Here is a 24,293-nt window from a genome sequence, read left to right as displayed (position 1 = left end):
CATAATCTGAATTCAGTGATTCTGAGATGAACCACTATATATATTTTTAAATTTCCTGAAGCAGATGAAACTGAGTTTCACTTGTCTCATATCCAGTGGCCAACAAGGGCTTTCACCTGGTGTCACTCCAATCCCGATCTCCCAATAGACTCCAGAAGTTCCCTAGCACAAGCTTCAGGACAAATACTTTGGGTACAAGTGATTCACATTTCCATTCTAAGGCTTGCTACAAGCAGATAGGTGTGCTTTTGGTTAGGGATCAGTTTGATATATCTCAGTGTGGCAAATATATACGGTGCAGGGAAAAGGCAGGCAGTGACGAAGAGGGAGGGACAGAGGGAGGGAAAGGAATTGAGACTTTATAGAACTCAGTCTGCAGACGGAACTGGTGGAACAAGGAAGATCACCTTTTACAAGATCCAGTGCCTTCTTTTTGATAGACAAGCTGATAAATCAGCTCAGAAATGCCGACAATAACTCAAGCTTTTGTAGTCCTGGTAATTTTTTTGTTAATTGTTCAGTTTTTCAAACTGCGAAAGGCTTGCAAGCAATTCCCTCCTGGACCAACTCCTCTCCCATTGCTTGGAAACTTGGTGCACCTGAACTTTCAGTTTCACCGGGATCCTCTGATGGAGGTATTTCTTTTAAGTTGCTATTAATTGGTCATTTTTAGTCACAGATTTAAAAAGCCGGATATGTTATTAATCAAACTGAAGCTTTTAAGTCTTAGAAAGTTACAGACAAGGTATGGACATAGAAAGATCAACTTGATTCCTATATTTGGGTCACCTTCTTATGTAGAATATGTCATCTTCATGAGAATCCTAATGTTCTTAAGAATCAAGTAAACTTGGGGACAGGGTTTCTGGCTTGTTATTAAAATTGGAAAATACCAATTCTCCTAAATATGTTTCTGCACTGCTGATAAGTCCCCATGTGATATTTTTAAAAATTCTGACTGGCATTGCCTAATTTGATCACAAAGGGGCAATATGTTGAATGTGTATGTATGCTTATAGTACAGGAAGGGCATTCACTCCCCATCTTCCTACACCTCCTGAAAGCTATCTGTTTGCCACCTGCTTTTAGTGACAGCTGCAGTAATTTTTCTAATGGTTTACAGAAGACCTCTAATTCAGGTGTATGCCTTAGACAGCACACACGGATCACTGAGTGCAGAGCAGACTTAGACAGGCAGTGATGCTCTAAGAGGGAGAGGAAAGCTGGAATCTAAAGAATTATTAGGAGAAGCAAGTGACTGGTGTGATCAGCTGGATGTAATTCTAGTGGCACCTTAGACACTGTGAACCATCTCTTCTGTATCATTATGGGTGTGCTGGAGTAGAATCCCATACTTGTACAAAGGTTTTTCCATGAATGATTGGATTTCCTCTGTCATACACCCACCTCTGCTTGGATACCTCTGCTGTGTCCAATGGTGAGTGCTCTCCTCAGTGCTGTGACGAAACCCTGGGCTCGGCTGCAGCCTGCTGGCACTTCATAGCTGTTGACTAGTTTCTGGCTCCATGTCCTCTCCTGGAGCACACAGATAGTGCAGGTTTAATCAGCTGGTTTCCTTTTGCAAAGGAAGGGATCACTGGAGGCACAGAGCTCCAGAGCCGTGCAGAGTGTGGCTGTTCAGATCAACAAAGTTCAAATGTTGGGGTTGGATGTGATGCAACATAAAGCACAAAATTTTCTTTCTCTTGCTGCAGTGTTGCTGCAGGCTATGGTTTAAAAAGAAAATCGCTTTCCCCAGGGTAAATAAAATTGGCTGCTGAAAGCATTGTTCTCAGCAAAACAACAGTCTCTTTCTGCTTCTATCTACAATTATATGCATGGGGATGACATTTTCAGCACAAAACTGTCCATCGGTGAATAACTGGTGTAGTGTCTGTTCGAGATGTATATATGGGACTTCATCTGTTCTTTCCTGGCACCTTTTCCACTTACAGCTGGCAAAAACTCATGGTAACATATATACTTTGTGGTTTGGGTGGACCCCAGTGATCATACTGAATGGATTTCAAGCAGTGAAGGATGGCATGACCACGCACCCTGAAGATGTTTCTGGGCGGATGGTGTCGCCTTTCTTCAGGGCAATGGCCAAAGGAAAAGGTGAGATTTTCCTGCCACAAATAGTGCACAGGAATGTTGACTTGACAAACTATTCTGCTCTCCTGTTCAGAATGATCTTCCATCAGATACAGTTCAAGTCCTCCATTACCTCTTGAGAATAACTTATTATTTGGTGTGATGCTTTTTGTACTGAGTTTTCCCAAGCCTGGGAAACACTCCAGGTTGTTTCTAAGCGACCTTTTCACGGTATTCAAGATGTATGTATGTGATCCAGCTCAGAACTCAGCAATTTTGCCCTCATCACAGACTAATCCATTGTTCTGCATACAATTTTGCTGTACATCATGTGAATGCAACACTTGTTTGGTAACTATACATTATAGTTGCCAAATACTTTCCATCACGAGCAAGAGACCTATAAAACCCTCTTTCAGAATTCGCATTGCTGTATTTGCAGACATTCCTAAAATTTTTTGAATATCCTTTGACTATGAGAGTGCCTCCGACACAGGAAAACTCAGTTCTTCTTGGTGTATTCCATCAGTTTGCAGTTTTTTCCCTTCCCTTCCCTGCATTTGCTATACTAAAGCAGACACAGGTTGTTTAAAGGTAGGTAAAGCCTCACCATCACAGCTCTTCAGGTGACCACCAGTGCAATTTAACAATTAGTGGAGTGTTCTCTCTTCCACAGGAGAAACAGAGCCCAAATGTCACTTTTCCTTCACCTTCATCATCTCAACCTACAACCATGACATTAATTGATCTATACCTTCATAAACGTACCCTGCCCTGTACTCCACTCTGTGGAAATTCATCCAGTTACTCCTGTCCTGAGCACGATCACTTGACTATGGCTAAGGCAGATTTCCTAAAAAGGCATCTTAAGGTATTCTTTTTTTTTTTCAAGACATCAAGAAATGGAGCAGTCAGAAAATCCTTACATTGCTCTTTTCAGTTGTGAATGACAATCAATATTAAGACGATGTGGCCTAGTTATAGTTTGGCTATGCTTTCACCTAAAGATATTTGTATCACAGTATATTCCCTGATTTATTCCAATCATTTTATAATATGTATTTAAATGAATCGTTCATGTCTGTGGCAAATATTAATATGCCAGGGAATACCCTCAGGTATTATATTGTCATCTGGTCGCTCCTGGAAGCAGCAGAGACGCTTTGGAATAATGACTCTACGCAGTTTGGGAATGGGAAAAAAAGGCCTGGAGCATCGAGTGCAAGAGGAGGCCTCTCACCTGGTGGAGTTTTTTATGAACCTAAAAGGTAACTGTCTGCTAAGAAACCAAGCACTTTTCAGTCTGGATCTTCAGTATGCAAACTTACCTACCCCTTCTACGGTCCGGGTTAGATCCACAGTGGTGTATCCAAACTAACTAAAGCCTAAGAGCAGATAGAGCATAGAATCAGAAGTGGGAATTTCTTTCTAAAATAGCTATTCATAAACCTAGTGAAGTTGTGACCTTCTGGGATTCCACCTCCATGGGCTGACTGTTGGTCTATACTATGATTGTACAATGACAGGATGCCACTGAATTGCACAGCCAAGCCATCCTCGGGCTTCCTGCAACAGGTAACTGAAGAGTATTGCAGAGCTTGGTAATTTCAATGACATTGGGGGCCATTGATATTTTAGTCTGTCTGGCTTAGTAACTACTGGCAAGAGAATCAAAGAAAGTAGGAGGTGGGAGGGAACTTCAGTGGATTATCAGGTTAATCCTAGAGTCCAAGTCAGGATCATTTCTACCCAAATTACTTTTTATGGATATCTGTCTCATAACTTTAAAAAAATTATCAGACAGAGATATGATGATCTGCTCACAGTTGAGGCTGTAATAGTTTCATTAGGTATACTTTGCAGTTTCCTGTCCAACTATTCTTCTTAAACCTTCCCACGTTCATTCAGCCTTTCCTCCTAAGTAATTATTTTACATTTTTGAACGTCTGTCACTGAATTCCTGTAGTTCATCTCTAGTGACATTTCTTCCTTCTCACATGGTGACTTGTCTTCCTCCAGACAACTGAGGACAGCAGATTTGATATGATATCCTGGAACAGATCTTAGTTGTACAACATTACAAACGTTTGAGATTGTTTTAGAGCTATGAGGAAACAGTTTAACAGTGTCCTTTGCTCTAAGGCTATGTTTTATTTTCATTAATTCACATTAGTGCCACATTTCTGTCCCCATTCATGCCCCAACTGTATAAAGAGAACATTTTATGTAATCTCTAAAAACACTTTGTCCTATCTGTATAAGGAACACTTGAAGAAAACACTGAGAGTGAATATCTGTTACTGTGTTTGCAGGAAGACCTGTGGATCCTTCTTTCCCTCTTTTCCATTCTATTTCAAATGTGATTTGTGCTCTAGTTTTTGGATATCACTTCTCTGATGAGGACAAAACCTTCCATGAAATGATCCATGCCACAGAGAATATATTCAGATTTGCAGGCAGCTTTCTTCATCAGGTGAGTAAATCATATGCTGTTTTTTTCTGAAATAAGTAGAAAATGAAAGAGCAGATACAAAAATGGGTCTTCACTAAATACAGAGCAACAGGCAAATGCAAGTTGGGAGAGAAGTGTCCTGGGGACCTTATTACTGCCTCCTTGGCTATGAGGATATTTTTAAGAACTCTCTTGTTTCTTTGCAAGTTTAGGAGATATCTCTCTGTTGACTCCTGGTTTTTAAGTCCTTCAGCATTTCTAAGACTATTAACAGAAACCTTTAAATTTATTTTGTGACTGGAGTTTGTAATAAATCTGAACTCTGCAGTGCTGCTCCTCCCACCTCTATTTACTTCTCTCCTCCAAAAATTGGTATAATTGAATTCACTGTTCTGCTTTTTACTACTCTGAAAATTGTATGCTAAAAATTTTCTTTGCTTTTTCCTCCCTCACAAATAATAAAATATTCATTATGAATTTTTCCCTTACTTCATAATAGCTCTCAATTCACACATTGCAAAAGCAATACATACATTCTCTGACAGTCTCATGATTCAAGTTCTGTCAGAGATTTTTGGTAGGTACTTCCCACAGCATACCATATAGGACAACTTTGCACTTGAAGGGTCTTGAAGTGCACTTGAAGTTTTCCCCATGAATTAGACTTTGTGGTTTAGACCCTTAAAGATGGTCAAGCTGCATGTAATGGGGAATGTGGACGGCCAGGCAAATTCCATTGACATTTGAATTTTACAGGAAAAGGCAAAATAAAATGCTCTTGTGGTAGTAAAGCTTTTCAGCAAATCTTAGGGGCATGAGCAGAGTGTTGTCAGAACTACCTTGACCCCTGGGATTGTGTCAAATCACTAGTAAAGTTTTACTACATGATGGCAAAAACCTGCTCAAAGCAATACTAATTTGTTTATTCCGCTATCAACATTTCCAGACAGGACAATTCAGCCTTTTGGTGTTTCTAAAAGCAACTTTGTTAGTGACAGAGAATTCACACTACCTCTTGTGTGTCACTCCTGCAGATGTACGAAATCCTCCCTTGGCTGATGTGCCGTCTCCCTGGGCCTCATAAGGAGGCATTGGCTTCCTATGATGTCCTGAGTTCTTTCGCAAGAAAGGAGGTCAGAAGACATGTGGAGAGAGGGATACCAGCTGAGCCACAGGATTTCATTGACTTTTACCTGGCTGAGATGGAGAAAGTAAGTGTTTGTTCTGTGTGATCACACATTTATGGAGTATAAGGCCCAGTATGTCAGGGGGTGAACTCGTGAGCTATCATCTGCTTACCATAAATATCCATGTGCATACTTCAATCCTGTAGTAAATATGAGACAGTTTATTCCTGTAGGTTACATAAGTTTGGTAGAAACCACCTCATCTTCTACAGCAAGGCACCTCATGTGCACAACGGATTTAAATATGCATACACAGGTAATTGCCCTGAAACAAAGGACAATGGTTCCTTGGGATTCAGGGTGTGCTCTAACACTGGTTGTCCTTGTGCCACATAACTGTATGGTTCCTCCCTTGGCAGAGAATCATTATCCCTGTGTTATCTCAAATTTCCCCACAGTTTGAGGCATGGTTGGCTTGTCACCTATATTCTAATTGGATATCCTAGGAAACAATTTCACAAACAGGGCCATAATAAGCATTAATCTTCTTCCCTGCCCAGGCTATTATTTTCCATAGTAGGAAGTGACTCACGAGCCAGAGAGGCTCTGCTAAGAGCACCAGAGTTTCTGCTTCAAACTTTGTCATTTTGGGGTACTTTGGGGAAGTAAAAGAAGCATCTCTTTCCTGGGGTAGATGAAGTTTATGTAGCTTCTACATCTGGTCAGAAGCTTTCAGCTAATCAGGCTGCCATGTCCTCACAGTGTTGGCTCAGGGGCTCTGAAAGGAGCTGATGCACCATCTTACATTTTATATCTGAATTGAGTATGACAAGATTTGCTAAAATAAGCACTTCAGAGGCAAAGATGCAACTTTCTCTGGTGTCAGGGGTGCGATTTATTGCAGTATTTATTGCATTATTTTAAAATGTTTTGTCTAATGTTTTTTTCTCTAATATATTTTTATTTTACTCCCTTATTATTCAGAAGAAAATACCTCTCCCCCCCAGTTCACATTTATCCTGAACTCAGAAAAGAAATTACTTTCAAGGTGTTCTCTTGAGACGCTTTTATTCAGATGGGATTTCCTTTGGTATTTTCTAGCACCATTTGATAGCATATTGGAGACTAAGGCCTGAAGAGCGGCATGTTGTAGGGCATTTGTATAGAAGTACACGCTAATCTAACTGCAAAACTTGTAGTGTGCTTTAAAGTTTTCATGATTAAGTCATCAGACATAGAATTGTCTTTTTTAAATGAAAGAATATTCCACCTCATGAAAGACAGCAAGACAGACTTATCATGTCTATTTGGGGAACTACTAAACTACTCATCAAAAACTGTAATTTTGACTATTCTTTGTGCACATGCCGGCTGTGGAAATAAGGACTCTCACACAGAGGGCATACAAGATGACCTAACTTTTATGCTTTAACTTCAACTTTTTATCATCATCTGCAGTCAAAAGAAGGGGTCAAGCCCAAGTATGATGAAGACAATTTGGTCTATGTCATAAATGATCTTTTCCTCGGTGGATCAGAAACCTCAAGCACAACATTGTACTGGGGACTGCTCTATATGGTCGTGTATCCAGATATCCAAGGTGAGAGGGATTCTTGTTGTGAAATGCTGTGGGTACTACAAATGTTAATGATGGCTGAATAGGATGAGCTGCAGCGTGGCTCTCACTCTCTGAAAACACAAAGAATGGCAGCAGAGAAAAAAATCAGAGACCCGTTCTGTGACCTGGCCAAGTCAAGTGGCTGAAGACACTTGCAGTGAGACCAAAGTTAGCTCTTGGCAGTGACAAGTCAGTGAGGTGCTCTGTGTGGAGAGTTTGCAGGTGACTGATGGCAGCAGGTACAGAGATCAAAGCTTTGAGTCCCGTCTGCACCTGACAACATTCAGGTACGAGGAATGCTAACACAGCTTTGTGGTGTTTGCCATACAGTCTGATCTCATATTTATAGCAGCCTATGTTCACTGCCCCTCCTGTGAGGCAGGGAACCCAACTCTCCTTGCTGAGCACACCAGTGCTCTTCACAAACCACTGGACCCCTTACATCCCTCCAGTGTGTTCCTGGACCACACTGTTGGTAGGTTTTTCCTGTATATTTTTATTATCCTATATTAAACTCAGGCATTAAAACATATTAAATCACAGATTACAGACCTAATGTACTATGTTGAAAGAATATATTTTCCTGTTACTCTAAGAGACCAGTTAAAATATTTTATGCATTTTCTCATCTGAAGTTGTCATATTTCTCCACAGAGAAAGTGCAGAAGGAGCTGGATGCTGTTCTGGGTCCTTCCCAGTTAATTTGCTATGAGGACCGGAGAAAACTGCCCTACACAAATGCTGTGGTCCATGAGATTCAGCGCTTCAGCAACATTGTCTTTGTGGGCTTGCCCAGGCTGTGTGTGAGGAACACAACACTGCTAGGATTCCCTGTCAAAAGGGTACAGACACATTTTCAGCTTCTGTTTTCTTCAGCACAGAGGCATTTATTTATCTTTCATTTCAGTTTTGTAACCTATTTTCAGTCTATAAACTATTCTCCATTTAACTCAGCAATGTGGTGCCTGGGGAAGGGTTACTATTTGTGGCTACACAAATTAGTTCTTTACTTAATGTGTAGGTGCTCAGACAGCTGATAAGACCCCTACTAGGGAAGCCTTGAGCTCCTGCCCATCATCCCAACTGCAGACACCAGCTCTGCTTGGCTTGGGATGGACTGGGAGGATAAACTGTTTTGCCAAAGCACTGGTCAAGAGACCTCTGCTCAACTTGGCACTTGCCCAAATGGCAACAAGCAACAGTTTTTTCTGTCAGGTAGAAACTGATGGGTGACAGGCCAGTAGTTGGAAGGAAATCAACACTTTCTTCTTTGCAGGGCACCATCGTTATACCGAATATAGGATCTGTTCTGTATGACCCTGAGCAATGGGAGACACCTCGACAGTTCAACCCTGGCCATTTTCTGGATAAAGAAGGAAACTTTATCCCTCGAGAAGCTTTCTTACCTTTCTCAGCAGGTAAACGCATTGGTAGTTTGAACTGATCCAATAGATAAAATGAAGAATATAGAAGTGTGAGATTATGGTGTTTCTTCAGATTACATCTTCTATCTCTGCTGTTTGCTGCTTTTAAAGAACAGTACTGGCTTGTTTCTGCCAAGCGAGAGGCTTCTGTGCCATCAGACCCCAAACTGTCCTTAGGACTCTGTGGTGGGAGTCCCACTCAAACTGGGCTGGTTGCATGCTGCAGTCATACACAGGTTTTGTCTGTAGTATTCTTTATACGTAGTTATGTTCCTGAGAAGCAATGTGCCTTGTTTGTACTGGAGCTACTTGCAATCCCTTTTAAAGGATCAAGATGAAAGAAAAACAGAATGCATCCTGATAAACAAAAGATTAAGTTCTTGCTTACAGAACTGAAAATCCAGTTGCCAAAGAAGGAAATAAGATAGCAATGCACACACAGTTAGCAATCACACATAGCAGTAAGGTTCCTATTGATGGTTTTGTTTTAGTTTCTCTGTTGATATAACAGACCAGTCACTTAGATGTCCATCCAGCAGCAGTTTCTTAATGAAAATGGTTTTTCTTTCCTTTTATTTGTCTGCTAATCCGGAAATGTGAATGTATTATTCACCTGTTCTGCTCACACCATCGGTGCCAATGAAGAACCCTGGGAAAGGAACAGTAGGCCTCATGCTTTGCCTATGAAGTGACCAAGCCTCTGTTCAACTGCAAATGCCAAGTAATTTTGATCCGCTGATGTTAACTCACTAAGAAAGTATGTGCAAGCAGCTGGCAGATTCTTTGTGTATGACCCTGGAGCTCAACATCTCCTGTAACAAGAAAATAATGTTCTATCGGGTCAAGAAAGAAATTATGTTTGTACATTAGTGATTTTCATTGAAATTTTCTTTTGGTGTCTCCTAAGCTATGACATTGGATCAGATCTTTTTGAGAAGGGATTCACATAGTTTTAATTCTGTGGCTTTCATGATCCTGTCCTTAGACAACAAAAAAACCACCCTCTGCTTGCAACAAGAATGAACTAAGTGACTATGAAGCTGAAAAATTCCTAGATACTCACTATCCTTCCCCTCTTCCCTCTGCAGGGCACCGTGTGTGTTTGGGGGAGCACCTAGCGAGGACCGAGCTCTTTATTTTCTTTGCCAACCTGCTGCGGGCTTTCACCTTCCAGCTCCCCGAGGGAGTGACAGAGATCAACACAGAGCCCATTTTGGGGGGTACCCTGCAGCCCCACCCGTACAGGGTTTGTGCCATTCCACGTTAGGCTGCAGCAGTCACAGACCAGCACAAGACAGCCACCTTTACCTCTGTGAATTTCCTCTCAATGTATAAACCTCTTTCTGCTAGACAGAATATTGATATTAGTCTATCCCAGAGCTATTCAGAAAGTGGATGCAAGCCAAGATCCAGACTGTCAGTACTTTTGGTCTGGTCTTTGTGAAAGTCACAGATATTCTTGCAAGGATCTTAACCAATTTCTCCTCTCAGAGAGCAAGTGATGCCAGATGCTAAGATTCCCAGCTGAAGCCAACATGCTGTGCCCCCTTGTCCTGGCCAAGCAAAACCATCCTCATGCTCAGTCCTCAGTAAAATTCAACAGAGGATCTCAGCAAGAGCTGAGGATCTCAGCAAGACCGCTGTGAGCGGTCTGATAACCTCATGTAATTTGACTCTGAAAAACATCCTTTTAAAGCCCTGTTTTGGTTTTAGTGTCCTGAACTTAGACACTTTAATTTGTTGACATGTTGCAAAAAAAACCCCCAAAACTAATAAAACCAAACCAACACCCAAATTCCAGGAAACACATTAGAATGTGGGTAATTCATGTCTGAATTTGATGTTAAGTATCTTCCATGTACAAGGTAAAAAGACTCATCCTAAAGTTGAAGAAAGAAACTTAAGTTTGGTGTCTACTAGCAATGTGAATGTGTGACTTTGCAGCCTGATCATGGTTATAATATATTGCCAAATGATTTGTTAGTCGTTTTGTTGTTTATTTTATTTTTAAGGATGTAGAAACATGCTCATTATCAATCCTGCTTGGAAGAGGTATAAATGTGAGATGAGAGAGTCACTTTGCCAGTGGGTTTCACTGGTAACTCCACAGCAGAGGAACATGGAGACTTTGGAAGGCAGCCTCTAGGGACTATCTAAACACTCAGTTATTCCTCATTTTCTCTGGGCCCTTTTCTTCTTTCATTACAACCCATACCACATTCCCTGCTCCCCATTCAATTTCTTTCTAATCCTCTTCCCCAGTTTCAGTTCCTGCTCCCACCTACCCTTTATCATTATAAACTCTATTTCAAGATTCACCTTGATGTGATGACATCAAGCTTCTGCCTCCTTTTTTCTGCACAAGTATTAGTCGAGGAATCCATCCTGAGCTGAAAACAATCACCAGTGTGTTTTCAGGAGGGAGTTTGGAAAATCTGATATATTTGTTCTTTACGGTTCCAGATCATGGAAAGAAGAGCACAGTAACCATGGAGGGCACACTGTAAGTGACCTAATGTAAGAAAAGACATAAATGATGATGTGATGCAGGAATTCTAAAATATCTGTCACTTAATGTAGCTGTTCATTGGCACTGATTCAGCTCAAGACCAAGACAGTTTGAGCATACAGCTGGAGGTGACAGCCAAATTCAACTGTAGCTTTGTTAAGGCAAGGTACTGCAGAATTCTCAAATGCAAATCACTTTTGGAAAGGATTCAAATGTTGGAGTTGAGTTGAGCTGCCTGTAAACACTGCAGTAAACTTAGCATTGAATTTGTATTGAGGTCCAAAAGTGCTTTTATGTTGGAATAGAAAGTATTTGTAATTAAATCACCGTGCTACATCTGAACTCCCCGAATTTAATAATGGAGGAGAATGTTATTACAGAAAAGTGAGAACTACTGAAAATCAGGCTGAGCCTAACCAGATCCTGGCGTGCCTTGTAGCTCTGGCTGTGGTCTGCTCCAGCACAACCCTGTATTGGCAGGCTTACTGGGCTGGAAGGGAAATTAGGGCAGCAAAAGGTTTCACAAAAGCAATAGCTGTAATAAATAATCCAGCCTGTTACTCCACACAGCGTATCAAACAGGGTTCCAGGGCCTACACACTTCTGCTCAGCCTCCTTTCCACCTTTGTCTGCGCTTATCCTCCACCCTGCCATCCCACACATGCTCCTCTCCACTAACCCTGCTAGAGGTGATGCCTCTCACTGCCTTGGCCCACTCCACTTGTCATCTTGCCACTTGCTGAAGAAGCTTAATCATAAGATGTGTGTGAAGCTGGCTGTGCTCAAGGGCTGGAACAGTAAATCCAGTGAGACTGTGCTCAGTCCTTTTGATAGATGGCTTCCCCATGACTCAGCAGGGCTCAGGAGCGGCACAAGGTGGAAGAACTGGCAATGTACTGCCCATTTCAGCCACTCCAGGACCCCATCCACCAGCCCCTTACAGTACAAAGAAGCACATTTGCTTTTGAAGAATCTACTAGAAAATCTGGCTGAAGAGCAGGACATCCCCAGCTTTACCTTTGGCTGACTGAGTTTCCAGACAATCTGGCACAATAGTTTTGCTGTTCCCGACCAGTGGAGCCACTGTGGTGTGCGTAGCCTCCTACATTGATTAGTCCACATGGGTCAAGCAGTGAGACAGTTTTCTGGGCTAGTGACCTACAGCACCGATTTACACCCATGTATTCCTGTAAAGATTTGAAGAGAGATGATGGAGGAAGGCAAACAAACTCAGGAAATCTGATAAAATTAACTTTGCTCTTCCTCCACTCCTTTGGGAAGCTTGGGACTGTTTCTGATATGGAAAACAACACTGTTTCCCCTCCCAAAGATCCTTCTCTCAGTAATTGTCCAGGGTTACAGACCTCCAGCTCCTGGGCTGACTGACCTCTGGCAGTGGAGAAATTTGCGGGTTATAGGGAAAGAGCTGAAGTGATCCCAGGGCACTGGTTTGATGACAGGGATGGCAGCAGTTACTTCTGGTTGGCTCAGATGGTCAGTTACTCAACTGACTTCCCTAGTTCCCTGTCCACAGCCCTTCCCATTCCCTTCTGGCCCCTTCAAGTGCTGCTTTCCCTCCTGTCCACCATCTGTCATCACTTGGCTGCCCACCAGTTACAGCCCGACAGCACGTGTCTGCCTTACGCCATCCAAGAGCTGCCAGGATGAAAGGTGTACGCCCTGCTGCTGATGGCTGAGTGGCGTAATAACTCTTTTAATTATAGAGATTAACCCTCCCACTGCATCTTTTTTTTATTTTATAACCAGTGTCAGCCACAGCCTCAGGTCTCTGAGTTGAGGTAGAACTGTCATCCTTAATAATACAGTTTGGAAGGTTTTGAAATTAGGTTGCAGGTTATCTATTCCAGAGGAAGATGTGCAAATGGGTGTATTACTTTTAAAAGCACTGTGATTCCTTCGGGGAAAAGCGAGTTCATGTCACAGATCTGCAGAAGTGTTGCTTTGTTTCATATTTGCAGGATAGCAGGAGTGTGCCAATCCAGAAAACCTAAAATATTCCATGTTGCTGGATATGAGAGAGTTGCCTAACATTACATGGTGCTCACTCAGCTCTGCTAAGTTACAGTTAAGGAAAATATTGGCAAGTTGTCTGACACCAGGATCCTCTGCTAATTTTTTTCTTGTGTTTTTCTTTCTGTTTCATGGTGGAGCTCTCCTGGGCAGCAATATTAGTGCCACAACCATAAGCAGGCTATGTGCCAAACTCTAGGGAAGCTATTTACCCTGGCAAAAGGAAAAAGCAGACACTGGAGACAAAGAGAGCCTTGTGCAAAAGTTTGTAGATTTTGCATCCACCCAAAGACTAAAAGCAAGAGTTGATTTTTTTTCTCTTCTGTTCAAACAAGTTGTTTGGGAAACAGGTTTGTGCCAAAGACCCAGGCTAAACTGTCCCTGTTGATGCTTCAGGATATGACCCTGTGAATCTACAGCATGTAATGGGGGAACCTGACATTTATGGGATTAGATTTTGGGAAAAAAAATATTATCTGCCGCACCAGCATACACATTTGGGGAAACTATTTCTGTACTTTTGATGAAGTCTAGAAACTCTTGGGCAAGCAGGAGGTGAGACAACAGGAAAGGTTTGCTGTGTCTCCAGTGGAAGGGCTGGCACGTGTCAAACGCAACCAAAAGGGAGATGGGTCAGAAGAGCCAGAGTGGGTTGCACTGCACGTGCCTTGTTGGTAAGCTGTGCCTTATAATGGGATGTGTACTAAGCATTTATTCCTGTTCAAAAAGCAGTTGGATAGATTTTCAGCAGGAAAATTACTTTAGGAGTGTTTCTGGTTTGTCCTGTTCTCACGGACTTTTCTAGCACATCTGCTATCATGTGCTGTCAGAAATGGAACAGGAGACTGGCTAAACTTTTTCCTGACACACTGTGGCGGTGTGAAAGTTCTGTAACACTCAGAATTACAGTAGTTTCATATTTATCTTCATCTTGAACATTTATTGTCATAATCTTACATTTTCCATTTGAACAATTTGCTCTTCTTTCAGAGAGTGCCCTGACCAAGTGCCTGCTGAGACATAACTTGGGAGACTAGAAAAAGATGCTCATCTAAGCAATTGTAATCCTGGAGTATGAGCCAAAGTGCATTAATGTTATTCATTTGTCTTTGATTAAAAGTTTTGCCTCTGAAATTTTTCAAAGCTTAATTTATTCATTTGCCAAATGTCTTCAGGTGAGAAAAAAGCATTGTGAACAGAAAATCTGATTTTCTTTAGTACTAGAATGAAATTTCATATTAAAAAAGGAGATAATATGCTAATTGAATTAGGGTTACACACACTTCCTTTAACACATCGTTAAGGAGCCATTTGTCATCAGATGTGAGATCTGCATTCAAGTTCTGCATGCTGTCAGGGCTGCCTTGAACTGGGAACAGGGGGCAACCCAAGGCAAGGCAATCCCTCCCCATAAAATCCTTGTGCCATAAATGTTGTTATCTGCCCACTTCTTTTTTTATCTTCAATATCTCCATTATATTTATTATTATGAAATGCTACATTAATGTTTGCAGCCAAATTAAATTCAAAGTAACAACAAACCTCAGTGTCACATAAGAACAGATTTATGGAGATTTGGAGACAGTTGAGTTTCAAAATGTGAAAAATACAGTTAATGTATCTGCAAAAATCACCATCAAATATTCAGTGGAAGAGAGAGAAAGGGAGGTCTAGGGCTGCATATGCAGTGCAGAATAAAGCAAATGACAGAGAGATGAGATAAACCACACTACATAGTGATTGGAGCACATGCAATGGCAAACATGAGGTCTGAAAAAAGCTCTGCCATTTCACTGAAAACATTATGGCTAAGGCAGCTTTGTGTGTAAATCAAATGGTGGGAGATATGGGCACTACAATTTGAATCAGCAAGTCCCTTTGTTATTTTAGATTTGTAGATAAAAATTGTCCCTGGGAAAAGGTCAGCTCTTTAACCTTTTTCCAACATGCATAGGCAAATTTCATTTCATACTTGTCCCCCAGCCCTTTGAGATATCTCTCCAGATTGAAATCATGCTGTTAGAAATTGTTCTCATTTGTTGAGGTGAATTACACCTTACTTTTAACAGAAACTCATAACCAGGGGTCTGGTCTAATCAGCTTTACCAAAAAGGTGCCTTCTCTGAGAACCAATCTTACAAAACCAACAGTTTTTGCTTGTTGTGGTGGTTTTTTTTAGCTCAAGTGAATTCAAACCAGTTCACAGCCATGATCTATAAAAGAATAGTAAGAGATGAGTTTATCATTCTGTGGGCGTTAAGAGGATACAGCAGAGAATCAACTCACAGGCAGGTAGCCAGTTGCAGGAACCTTGTTCAGGGCAACAAACACCAACCAGGAGCTGGAGCACAGCTTTATTTAGGAGTGCAATTCCCCCAAAACATCACTTACATTCTTGACTGCATGGTATACAAAGTTCCCAACTGATTATACACTAGTGACAAGACAGCACACAGGATTCGGGTGTCCCACCAGTGAACTTTGTAAGAGGTGAGGCTCATGTAACTCGGTTATCAGTGTCATTATCAATGAACTCTGCCCCATTGTCACTGGCTATAGTGGTGTTAGTTTTTCAAGCCCAAGAAGCAGCCTTGGCAGATCTGCTGTCCACCTTCTCTCCAGTCTCCAATCCACTGCTCTTAGAGGGCAAATTTCTGGCCCTCCATAAGGTCTGAGGGTACTTTAGTCTTGAGGCAGCTTTACAAAGTGACTGCAAGCCTCAGAACAGTTTTAATTTGATTTATATTTTTTGTAAGTCTTTTACTTATTCTAGTTTCTGTAAAACTGAGTTTGAACCTGAGCACTGGTAATATTTGTCCACTTTTGAGATGCCTCTGTGGTATCCTCCACATAGCAGCTTCCATCCTGTGATTCCTTTGGAGTACACAATGCCAGGGCTTCAAAGACATGCACGTGCCTGAAACCTGCACTGGTGCTGGTATTCTTGGCAGCGGGTGCTTTCAGAGCACTGCCTGCTACAAATATCCTTCTGGCATCTAGATACACCTACTCTGCTGTGTTCAGTGCTATGGCCAGCTTTGTGTTGACTATTTTGTAACGTTCTGTAGGTGCATGGAAAGATTCCTTTCAATTAGTCTCAGTAAAAACTCAGCTATGGCTGGAAACTCACTGGACAAGGTAAGGATGGTACAAAGGGATCTAGCATTAGCTTTGGCTTGATTTACCATCCACTCTCTGGTGATTAAGAAGAGCTGAAAAGTAGAAAATGTTTTGCAATATGACATTTTTAAATTATTCTAAGCTCCTTGCAGAACTCTTAGAGGAAAAGGGGGTTTATGGGTCTGGCTGAACATAAAAATGAAGACGCAATGTAGAAAATAATACATGGAATAAAGCCAGACAAATGTGGGCACAATAAAACACAGGAAAAATACTCCTAAATTACGTGGGTCATTCTCCAGGATGCTCTGAGGAGCCACTATAAATCTGTATGAATGATCTGTTAAGATGGATCCAAAGAGCTCATATTAGCTGGAACAAATGAATGGCTTCGTATGTGCATGGAAACGTATCTTATAGAAATGAATAAAAAGCTGTGGGTTTCACTGTAGATTTCTCCTTGCTCCAGAGACATCCACAGGAAATAAAGCAATCAAATACAAAAAACACAGTAGCTATGAACCCTATCTTTTAGACCAAATCAAAAGGATTTAAGTTATTTTCTCCCTCCATGTACTGAGGGGAATAATAATTTAAATGAAATTTCCATTCAAAATAGCTTTTACAATTCCTCCCTTGGGGGAAGAAGGAAGTCTCAGTAGGAACTGAGAGACTAAAGTGCAGTGGGTGAGAAATAGCTGGTGGAAAAGTGTCATCTATTAAACAAATTTCAGCTCAGCAGCCCCTGACCTCCTGAAGGTTCCAGAAAAGAAAAATTACAAGGAGCATAACAAAGCGGTGGGAAGGAAAAAAACCTTTTTCCTACTGTTGGAGTAAAAAGAGTTCAGCTTTTATCCTGATAAGCACTGAGGACAGATGGCAAGCATCAGGGAGACAAGGGAGGGTTCAGTAGCTCCAGTTCTTCTTTCCTAATTAGCAGTGTCTGAGCTGTGCTGAGAAAAGGAGACCAGCCCTCCTGAGCCAGCTCCTCTCCCCACCACTGAAAACAGGTTTCAGGCTGTGCTGTCTTCAGATAGCATCACAACCAACACAACATCTGCAGGAAGTTATACAACTTGGATATTTTAAAGCAGTTGGCAGATAAATGATAAAATAATCTAAAGATGCCATGTAAATAAGATGTGTTATACATGGAGTAATGCTGTATCTGTAGTTTACTCTTGCGAAAACATACGTCACTGCCAGAGTCCATGGAAAAAAATGTGGATTTAGGGGAGCCTTCTGAGTCTGAGAGGGAATGAAAATAGAGTGTTTGTGACTCAGCCAAAAGACAGTTAAGAAAATAGTATTTTCACCCTCAGGGAACAATTAAGTCAATTTGAAAAACTTTAGTTTACTGTTGCAAGCAGAGGCAGGCTAATGGAGAAATTTCCAATTTCAAAATAAGTTACAAAGTGGTGTGGTATTTAGCAGTACTTAACTTCCAAAGAAATCCGTGGTGCTTCACACAATAAATAGGGACTTATTTAAGCTTCTCTCCTTAAAAAAATACCAGCCTTAATTATGCCAACCTACCTACCTTTATTTTGCCATATTTGATGATAACCAATAGTCACTAGTACATTTCAGTGAAGGTCTCACTCTTCCCCAGCCCATTATTCCTTAAGACCTATTGCTGTCCAGTGTGATCTTACAAATAAGAAATTCTCTCCAGAGTGAGAAATAAGGAGAGACCTGACTTAAGCATTTCATGGAGCGACTTGGGTACTCAAACTGCTAGAGGAGGGGAAAATGGCTGACAACTTTGGCATTCAGCAAAGTATGTGTTTTGGCTTCAAGGACACAATCCAGCACCTTGAGTCAGACAATCAGAAGTGTTTCAGAGATCACATGTTCCCTAATGTAAATGTTGCTAGTTTGCAAAAAAGCCATGAAGACTCTTAGAGGGAAAGTCATATTGTCTGGGAGAGGGGCCGTATCATCCTGGGAGAGAAGAAATCAGATTACCCAGTACTGAATGATTTTCTAATCAGGAAGATGCTTCCCAGGGAAAGAAATCAACGTGCCACAGGGGATGTGTATGTCAAAGAAAAACACAGGCAAGGTCCTTTTTTTTGTAGTCACCCAGGTTAGGTGTTTTGGATGTTTCCTAGTGGTGCTTTAGCCATATATTTTTAGATACTGCCAATCAGAGTTCTGAAACTGAATCACCATTATGGTGTCAAAACATATCTCTTGGTAAAATTAAGTAGCAGTTCTTACAGTCAAAATGTATCTTGGATACTTCAATATGTTGAGAGCACCGCTAGGCATTTAAGTAGAAAGAATAATGGCAAAGCTGCTACGTGTTTGCTACTGGTTTATGACGTTTTGCCCTGGCTCCCAAACCAGCTCCTAGATCTTCACAAGAAGGTTTTCACTTGTCAGGAGTTTGCATGTTTTGCACATTCTTTGATAAAGAAGGAAGACACAACAGCTGCATTTTTCAGTGGTACTGGAGGGCTCTGTCCCTGCAAGATGACACAGGAGGACAGTGTTTGAGAAGTGGACTCTACAAACTTGTCCTAAATCTTTCACTGAAAGAAGAAAATCCCATGGAGTGTTCTGAATTCAGCAGATCAGCAGATCTTTGAAAGAAACATCTGCCACTGAAAAACTTCCAGCTTGATCTTTTGCTGTCATTCAAAACATTTTTTAACACTGCCTAGGAGACAGGATGCTTTGTTCTGACATGAGAAGACAGAGACTTATGAGATGATACCCCTATTTCCTATTGCTCTTCACACTTATTTGGTTTAGAAAATCAGAGATTCTGCTAACTACTGTTTGCTGAAGTCATCTGGAGTTGATAATCATATGTTGTATTGTTGGCTGTACTCTGAACTCGCCCCTCTCCTGTGTGCAGATTAAAGGCAACCCCAGCTCTGCAATATGACAAAGACAGCCTGGCCTGGGTTCTCCACAACCTCTTTTTGGCAGGAACAGAAACTGCATCAACCACTTCGCACTGGGCACTGTTCCATATTTTGACTTATTCCAGAAAACAGGGGAGACTAATGAGGTCACAGGCAAAACTGCTTGGACTGTGCTTTCTCAGGGAACACACCAAGGTCAGCACAAAGTATAAAGGTAAACACTTGTAAAACTGCATCCAACTGAAAATTCATACTCTCTGTGAGCTGATAAACACATCTGATTTCTTGAGAATCATGCCCCCCCCCCAGGCCTGTTAGCTTCATCTTGCTGCCTTGCTCCTTGGCAAGTATTCAGTCTTTCTTCCTTTCTGTGAGAGAATGAAAGCAGAGGGAGCTGGACATGCAATAAGACTGTAAAATGACAGCAGAGAGTACCAGGTCTTTGCAACTGTGCTACTGAGCACAACCAGTTCCCCGGGTCTCTCCCAGGGTGGTCCTATGAGACAGCAGCGTTATCAGTTGCACATTAAATGAGAGAAAGGAAACTCCCATCTTGACATGCAGCTGCAACACAGGATCGAGTAATTTCTTCCTTACAGGCCACCACGGTCCTCCCCCAGTACAGCCTGTTCTAACCACTGGCAGACACCCTGAAAGTCCTACAAATTCCTGATGCGAAAGTTTCTCTGTCTCAGAGAAAGGTTTGATTTGGGGGAGAAAACAGTGCTGGCATTTCCTGGGCTCTTTTGCAGTATTTTGCAGTATTTTGCAATGCTTCGTTGTCTTTCACAATATTTCTGAAGAATGTCAAATTTATTAGATTTGTTTTCAGTCTTCCATAAAGTTCTCCCATTATAATATCTCTCTATCCCTGAGCCATCCATACATATAATACCTGCAAAATCTTATTAGGGCATTAGCTGAGAATGTTTTAGTGCATTAGAAGGAAACAATTACCAGAGATTGTAATATAATTTCTGTACAGGGTAGTTCTCTGTCTACTGTCAATGGAGTGGTTAACTGGAATGTATTTGTGACAGCAGCAGCCCCAGGAGCCAGCTTAAACTGATCAGTGAGTCTGCCAAAAGGGGTGGTCCTGCCCCTTTCGTCCTTGGCCACATCCTCACTCTGCTCAGTGAGGCAGCAGCCAGCAGGTGAGGGTGTTCAGACTGCTGAGCCAGCAGAAATCTATTGCTGCAACTAAAACTGAAAGGCTTTCCACTAGATCAGCCAAATGAGTCCAGGGACTTTACAGCTCTATGGTTGCTCTATGATCCAACCCTGGTGAAAGGGAAAATGAGGGGATGGGACTATTTGTTTTCAAGACATCTTGCTTACAGGTGGATTACAGACTGACTGTAATTTGAAGCTACATGAAGCAGCTTGCCCAGAATCACAGAGGAGGATCTGTACCACAGTCCTTAAAGTCAAAGCCAATGTCCAGACCAGGGAACCAGCCTTGTTCTCACTGTGATGGCTAAAGGGACCCACCTCAGCTTACCTGACCCATTCTTCCTGCTCACTCTGTGCACAGGGCAAGGGACACACTCCATTGCAGCTCAGCTGCATTCACCTGGGACTAGACAAGGTTTATTTGCCTGGGCTGTTCAAGTGCTCCAACATGACTAATGCCTGTGGCAGTGTGGATCTGGAGGCTGGAGGCTCTGGGACTAGCAGGTCACAGCTGAGTGAGGACAAACATGAGAACAGCAATGTTTTCTAAAAGCCAGCTTTTTATGTGTGTTCTTCTCTTTCTCTGTGTCTGGATATTCTGTTCTCTGATATTCCTAAACATCCAGAAGGCCCAAAGAACGCTGGCTCCAGGACTGACATCTCTCTCCTTAACAAGCTGTGGACACTGGACTTCCAAATTCGCCATGAAACACTCTTGAAGGTACTGATGCTTTTTGTAGTTCCCCAAGTAGTTGAGGTGTAGACTCCTAATGCATCCTTGGCTAGAATGTAAAAGCACCTTTCTGCTCCTTCTTGGCTTCAGTCTGAACTGTGAGCTTTCTAGGCAGAACTTCAAGCCCTATGTCTCCCTGATGGACTTTAGAGAGGACTAATAATGAGTGGACAGGGCTTGTAGCAACAGTTACAAATAATATAAATTCACCTGGCCAAAACAATAAACAATCACCTGGCCAAAAATAATGTCTAAGGAATCCTGTTATTACGGCACAAGTTACAAGGAAGAAGGAAAGGAAACAGGAAGAATAAGCAAACCTTCTCAAAGAGAAGCAGAAAGCAAAGTTTATTTGCTTAAGGACTGAATCCTGTAGCCCTTATTTTGGCAATATTGTTGGTTATGTCTTGTCACAACAAGGCCATGGAATGCTTCCTTGGACAGAGGCCTGGCCTGGCCAGTGCAGAAGGAGCAAAGCAGGTGAGACTTCAGCACACTAAAGGTGTTATTGCTCCAGGCCAGACCTTGCTGTTGAGGACAAGAATGAAGGGGAAAGGATAAAGAAAAGTGTTGTTACCTGTGGTGTCACGATACTGAAGGTTGTATTGAGACAAAATTTCCTCTTCCCCAGAGTTCTGCTTGTTTTGGGAGCGTGTTGTGTCAGTAATAATCACTTCAAAACAACCAAGTGGGTAGATTAAAGTCTTAATTCACTTGACTGCATAATGCACAGAGCTGCAGCCAGGTGACATTGTATGTACTATCTGGTACAGTAGGGTATCAACACACTGGTTTTCTGGCTTTTTTTTTTTTTGACAGTGTAGAGACACAGAAGGAAGATATTAATATTGTTACTGATAATCCTTAATGCGGTCTACACACTGCATCTGCCAAGATGAGCTAGGAGGGATTCATCCTCAAGGATTCATGCCATGACCCCATCTCTGGCTGTCCTAGGAAATACAGCTATATTGATAAAGAGTGGAGTCACTAAGCCTGTGACTTACAGATGTGTGAGACAAAGTGCATCTTTCAGGCACCCTGTCTTCCTGGGTGTACAAAAGAAAAACCAAGCTCTGCAGTTCCTTTGGGTACTAGATGAAAAACCACTCAGGGATTCAAGCACTTAATTATTCTTCCCTCTCCACCTTACATGGGCTATTAAGATAAAAGGCTGGACTCCAACTGCTGTGAAAACCATTTTGCAAATTACTTTCCCTTATGGAAAACAGCCATTGCTCACAGCAAGTGGCAGCAACCAGGTGTCTGATCATATTTGCATGCATTTTCAGTATGGTCAGCATATTCCGGAATCCCTAGCTACATCTTTTGTTTCCAAAAATTGCAAAGGAGCAATGCATGTGCCTCCAGAGAGATGCAGACCTGTTTATAGGTGTTCTGAGCAATGTATCTGAGTTCAACAATACAACATTACCAGTGGATTCCTAAGAGCAAACCACAGAAGCAAGGACACACGTGGAAACTGTGCTCAGTCAAACTCTTAACAGCTTACAAATGCCATATTTTCACCAGTTCCCTGAAAAACCCTAGAGCAGAGCCATGCCTTTTCAAGTGTCCAACATACATTACCAAAGTGCTGCAACTGCTCAGAAAAAGGTCACACTTTATATATATAGCTACATAAATATGTATATAGTTACATATGGTGCAGACACAATCTTTATTCATCTCTTGGTTTACACTTTACAATCCCTGAAACAGATGTTCAGAAATCCTTACCTTCTATCCCATACAGTCAAATGCTAACTAATGTTGTACCTATCTAAAATCCTAAATCTTTGTGCAAGGTAACACTACCTCATCTCCCCTACCTCTGTGCAATTAGGTCTTCCTCAATTACCCAGGGCCAAAGACTTCAAAACCAGTCTCTAGTTTAACAGATGCCAGAGACTTGATTTGCAGAGCTACTGAGAGCCCAGACTCCAGGGGCAATCAGGAGGATCTGCAGAAGGTGAGTACTTCCCAGACCACTCAGAATACTCAACACATCCCCAGTGAGAAACTCCAGATCAGTGGCTGTTGGAAAAGTTTGGCCTCACCATGACAGACCCCACAAGCACAGCCCAGTGCAGCGATGAGCAAACATTACCATCTAATGGCTGTGTCTGTTAATTGCAACTATAATTTCTACTTAGCAATGAAGGCTGGTCCTTGTCTAAGTACCGATACACCGAACAGGCTGTATGATTGGAAAACAAATAAACATGGAAAGATCATAAAGGCAGTATTTATGATTTTGCAGTATCTATCAATCAGCTCCGGTGGGCAACGTGAATGGAGAAATCCTGCTGAAGTGTTTTTGGGTAACATGACACAATCGCTGCACTGCTGGCTGTACGCGCTGCAGACACGTGAATAATGACCACCATAAATAATAATGGAATGCATTAATAACAGTGAAAGCCTTTTAAGATTCTAACACTGAAACATGATTCTGACCTCTTTTATTTCCTGACAGCAGGATGAAATTTCTCCCACCCCTTTCTTGGCCAGTGACAAGGGTTGCAAAACAGCCCCTGCATAATAGAAATGGTCTTTGAGCTCTGGTCCAAGAGTACCACTAAGATGGAGAAGGTCCTCTTTGTAAATGTCTCATATCTTCCTGTCTTCATGTGTCTTACTGTTTCTCCAGGTGGCCAGGATGTATGGAAATAAATACATACTCTGTCTAGGAAAAACACCAGTGGTTTTGCAAGATGGATTTCAGGCAGTAAAGGATGCCTTGATTGGCATGCAGAATGACTTTGTGAGAAACCCTTGGCATTCTTTTTTAGGGATTTTGTGGGAGTCCCCTATGGTACTTTCTGTTGTTGTGTGTACTGAAATGTTGTCAGCAGGGCGAGCTGTTCAGAGAATGGGGTTTGGGACAGTGACTTCCCCTGCTCCTAACGCCTCTTTTCAAGAGGAGCTGCTCTTGGCAGCAAGATGGATGCTGTAGGGCCACTGGTGCATGTCCTTCTCAAACACAAATACACATCAGTACACAAAACTAATGTGTTTTCTATTTATAAACTTGCATAGCCTGGGCAATTCTTAGTTACTGGGCATGTTACCAAGCTATCTCAAGAGGTCTTTGCGGTAAAAAATGTAAAACTGTAAAAATGTCAGCCAGCAG

General features: G+C 41.8%; 1 protein-coding gene across 2 annotated transcripts; it reads left to right on the top strand.

Annotated features, from left to right (window-relative positions):
• Positions 1–464: 464 nt before the first annotated feature.
• LOC113968651 (cytochrome P450 2J6-like) lies at positions 465–10,989 on the top strand. 2 transcript variants are annotated; one of them, XM_027685382.1, is made up of 9 exons: positions 465–635; positions 1,956–2,118; positions 3,213–3,362; positions 4,407–4,567; positions 5,581–5,757; positions 7,132–7,273; positions 7,946–8,133; positions 8,568–8,709; positions 9,804–10,989. In XM_027685382.1, exons 1-9 carry the CDS (start codon positions 465–467, stop codon positions 9,980–9,982), a joined length of 1,473 nt encoding a protein of 490 aa, XP_027541183.1. In that variant the 3' UTR covers positions 9,983–10,989. The 2 variants fall into 2 exon arrangements, with proteins under 2 accessions (XP_027541183.1, XP_027541182.1); XM_027685381.1 differs by lacking the exons at positions 465–635; positions 1,956–2,118 and adding an exon at positions 2,854–2,965.
• The last annotated feature ends 13,304 nt before the right edge of the window (positions 10,990–24,293 follow it).

Source organism: Neopelma chrysocephalum, unplaced genomic scaffold (genome assembly GCF_003984885.1).
Source record: "Neopelma chrysocephalum unplaced genomic scaffold, ASM398488v2 Primary Assembly neopelma1_69, whole genome shotgun sequence".
Lineage (NCBI taxonomy): Eukaryota > Metazoa > Chordata > Aves > Passeriformes > Pipridae > Neopelma > Neopelma chrysocephalum.
Note: the sequence above shows the minus strand (reverse complement) of the source record. Positions and strands in the feature narration are given on the sequence as shown.

Bases quoted from the DNA above. Each gene is read 5' to 3' on its own strand.
- LOC113968651 (XM_027685382.1), top strand. From the start codon at position 465: ATGCCGACAATAACTCAAGCTTTTGTAGTCCTGGTAATTTTTTTGTTA. The intron at 636-1,955 runs GTATTTCTTTTA...TTCCACTTACAG, and splicing joins ACCGGGATCCTCTGATGGAG to CTGGCAAAAACTCATGGTAA. The intron at 8,134-8,567 runs GTACAGACACAT...TCTTCTTTGCAG, and splicing joins TAGGATTCCCTGTCAAAAGG to GGCACCATCGTTATACCGAA.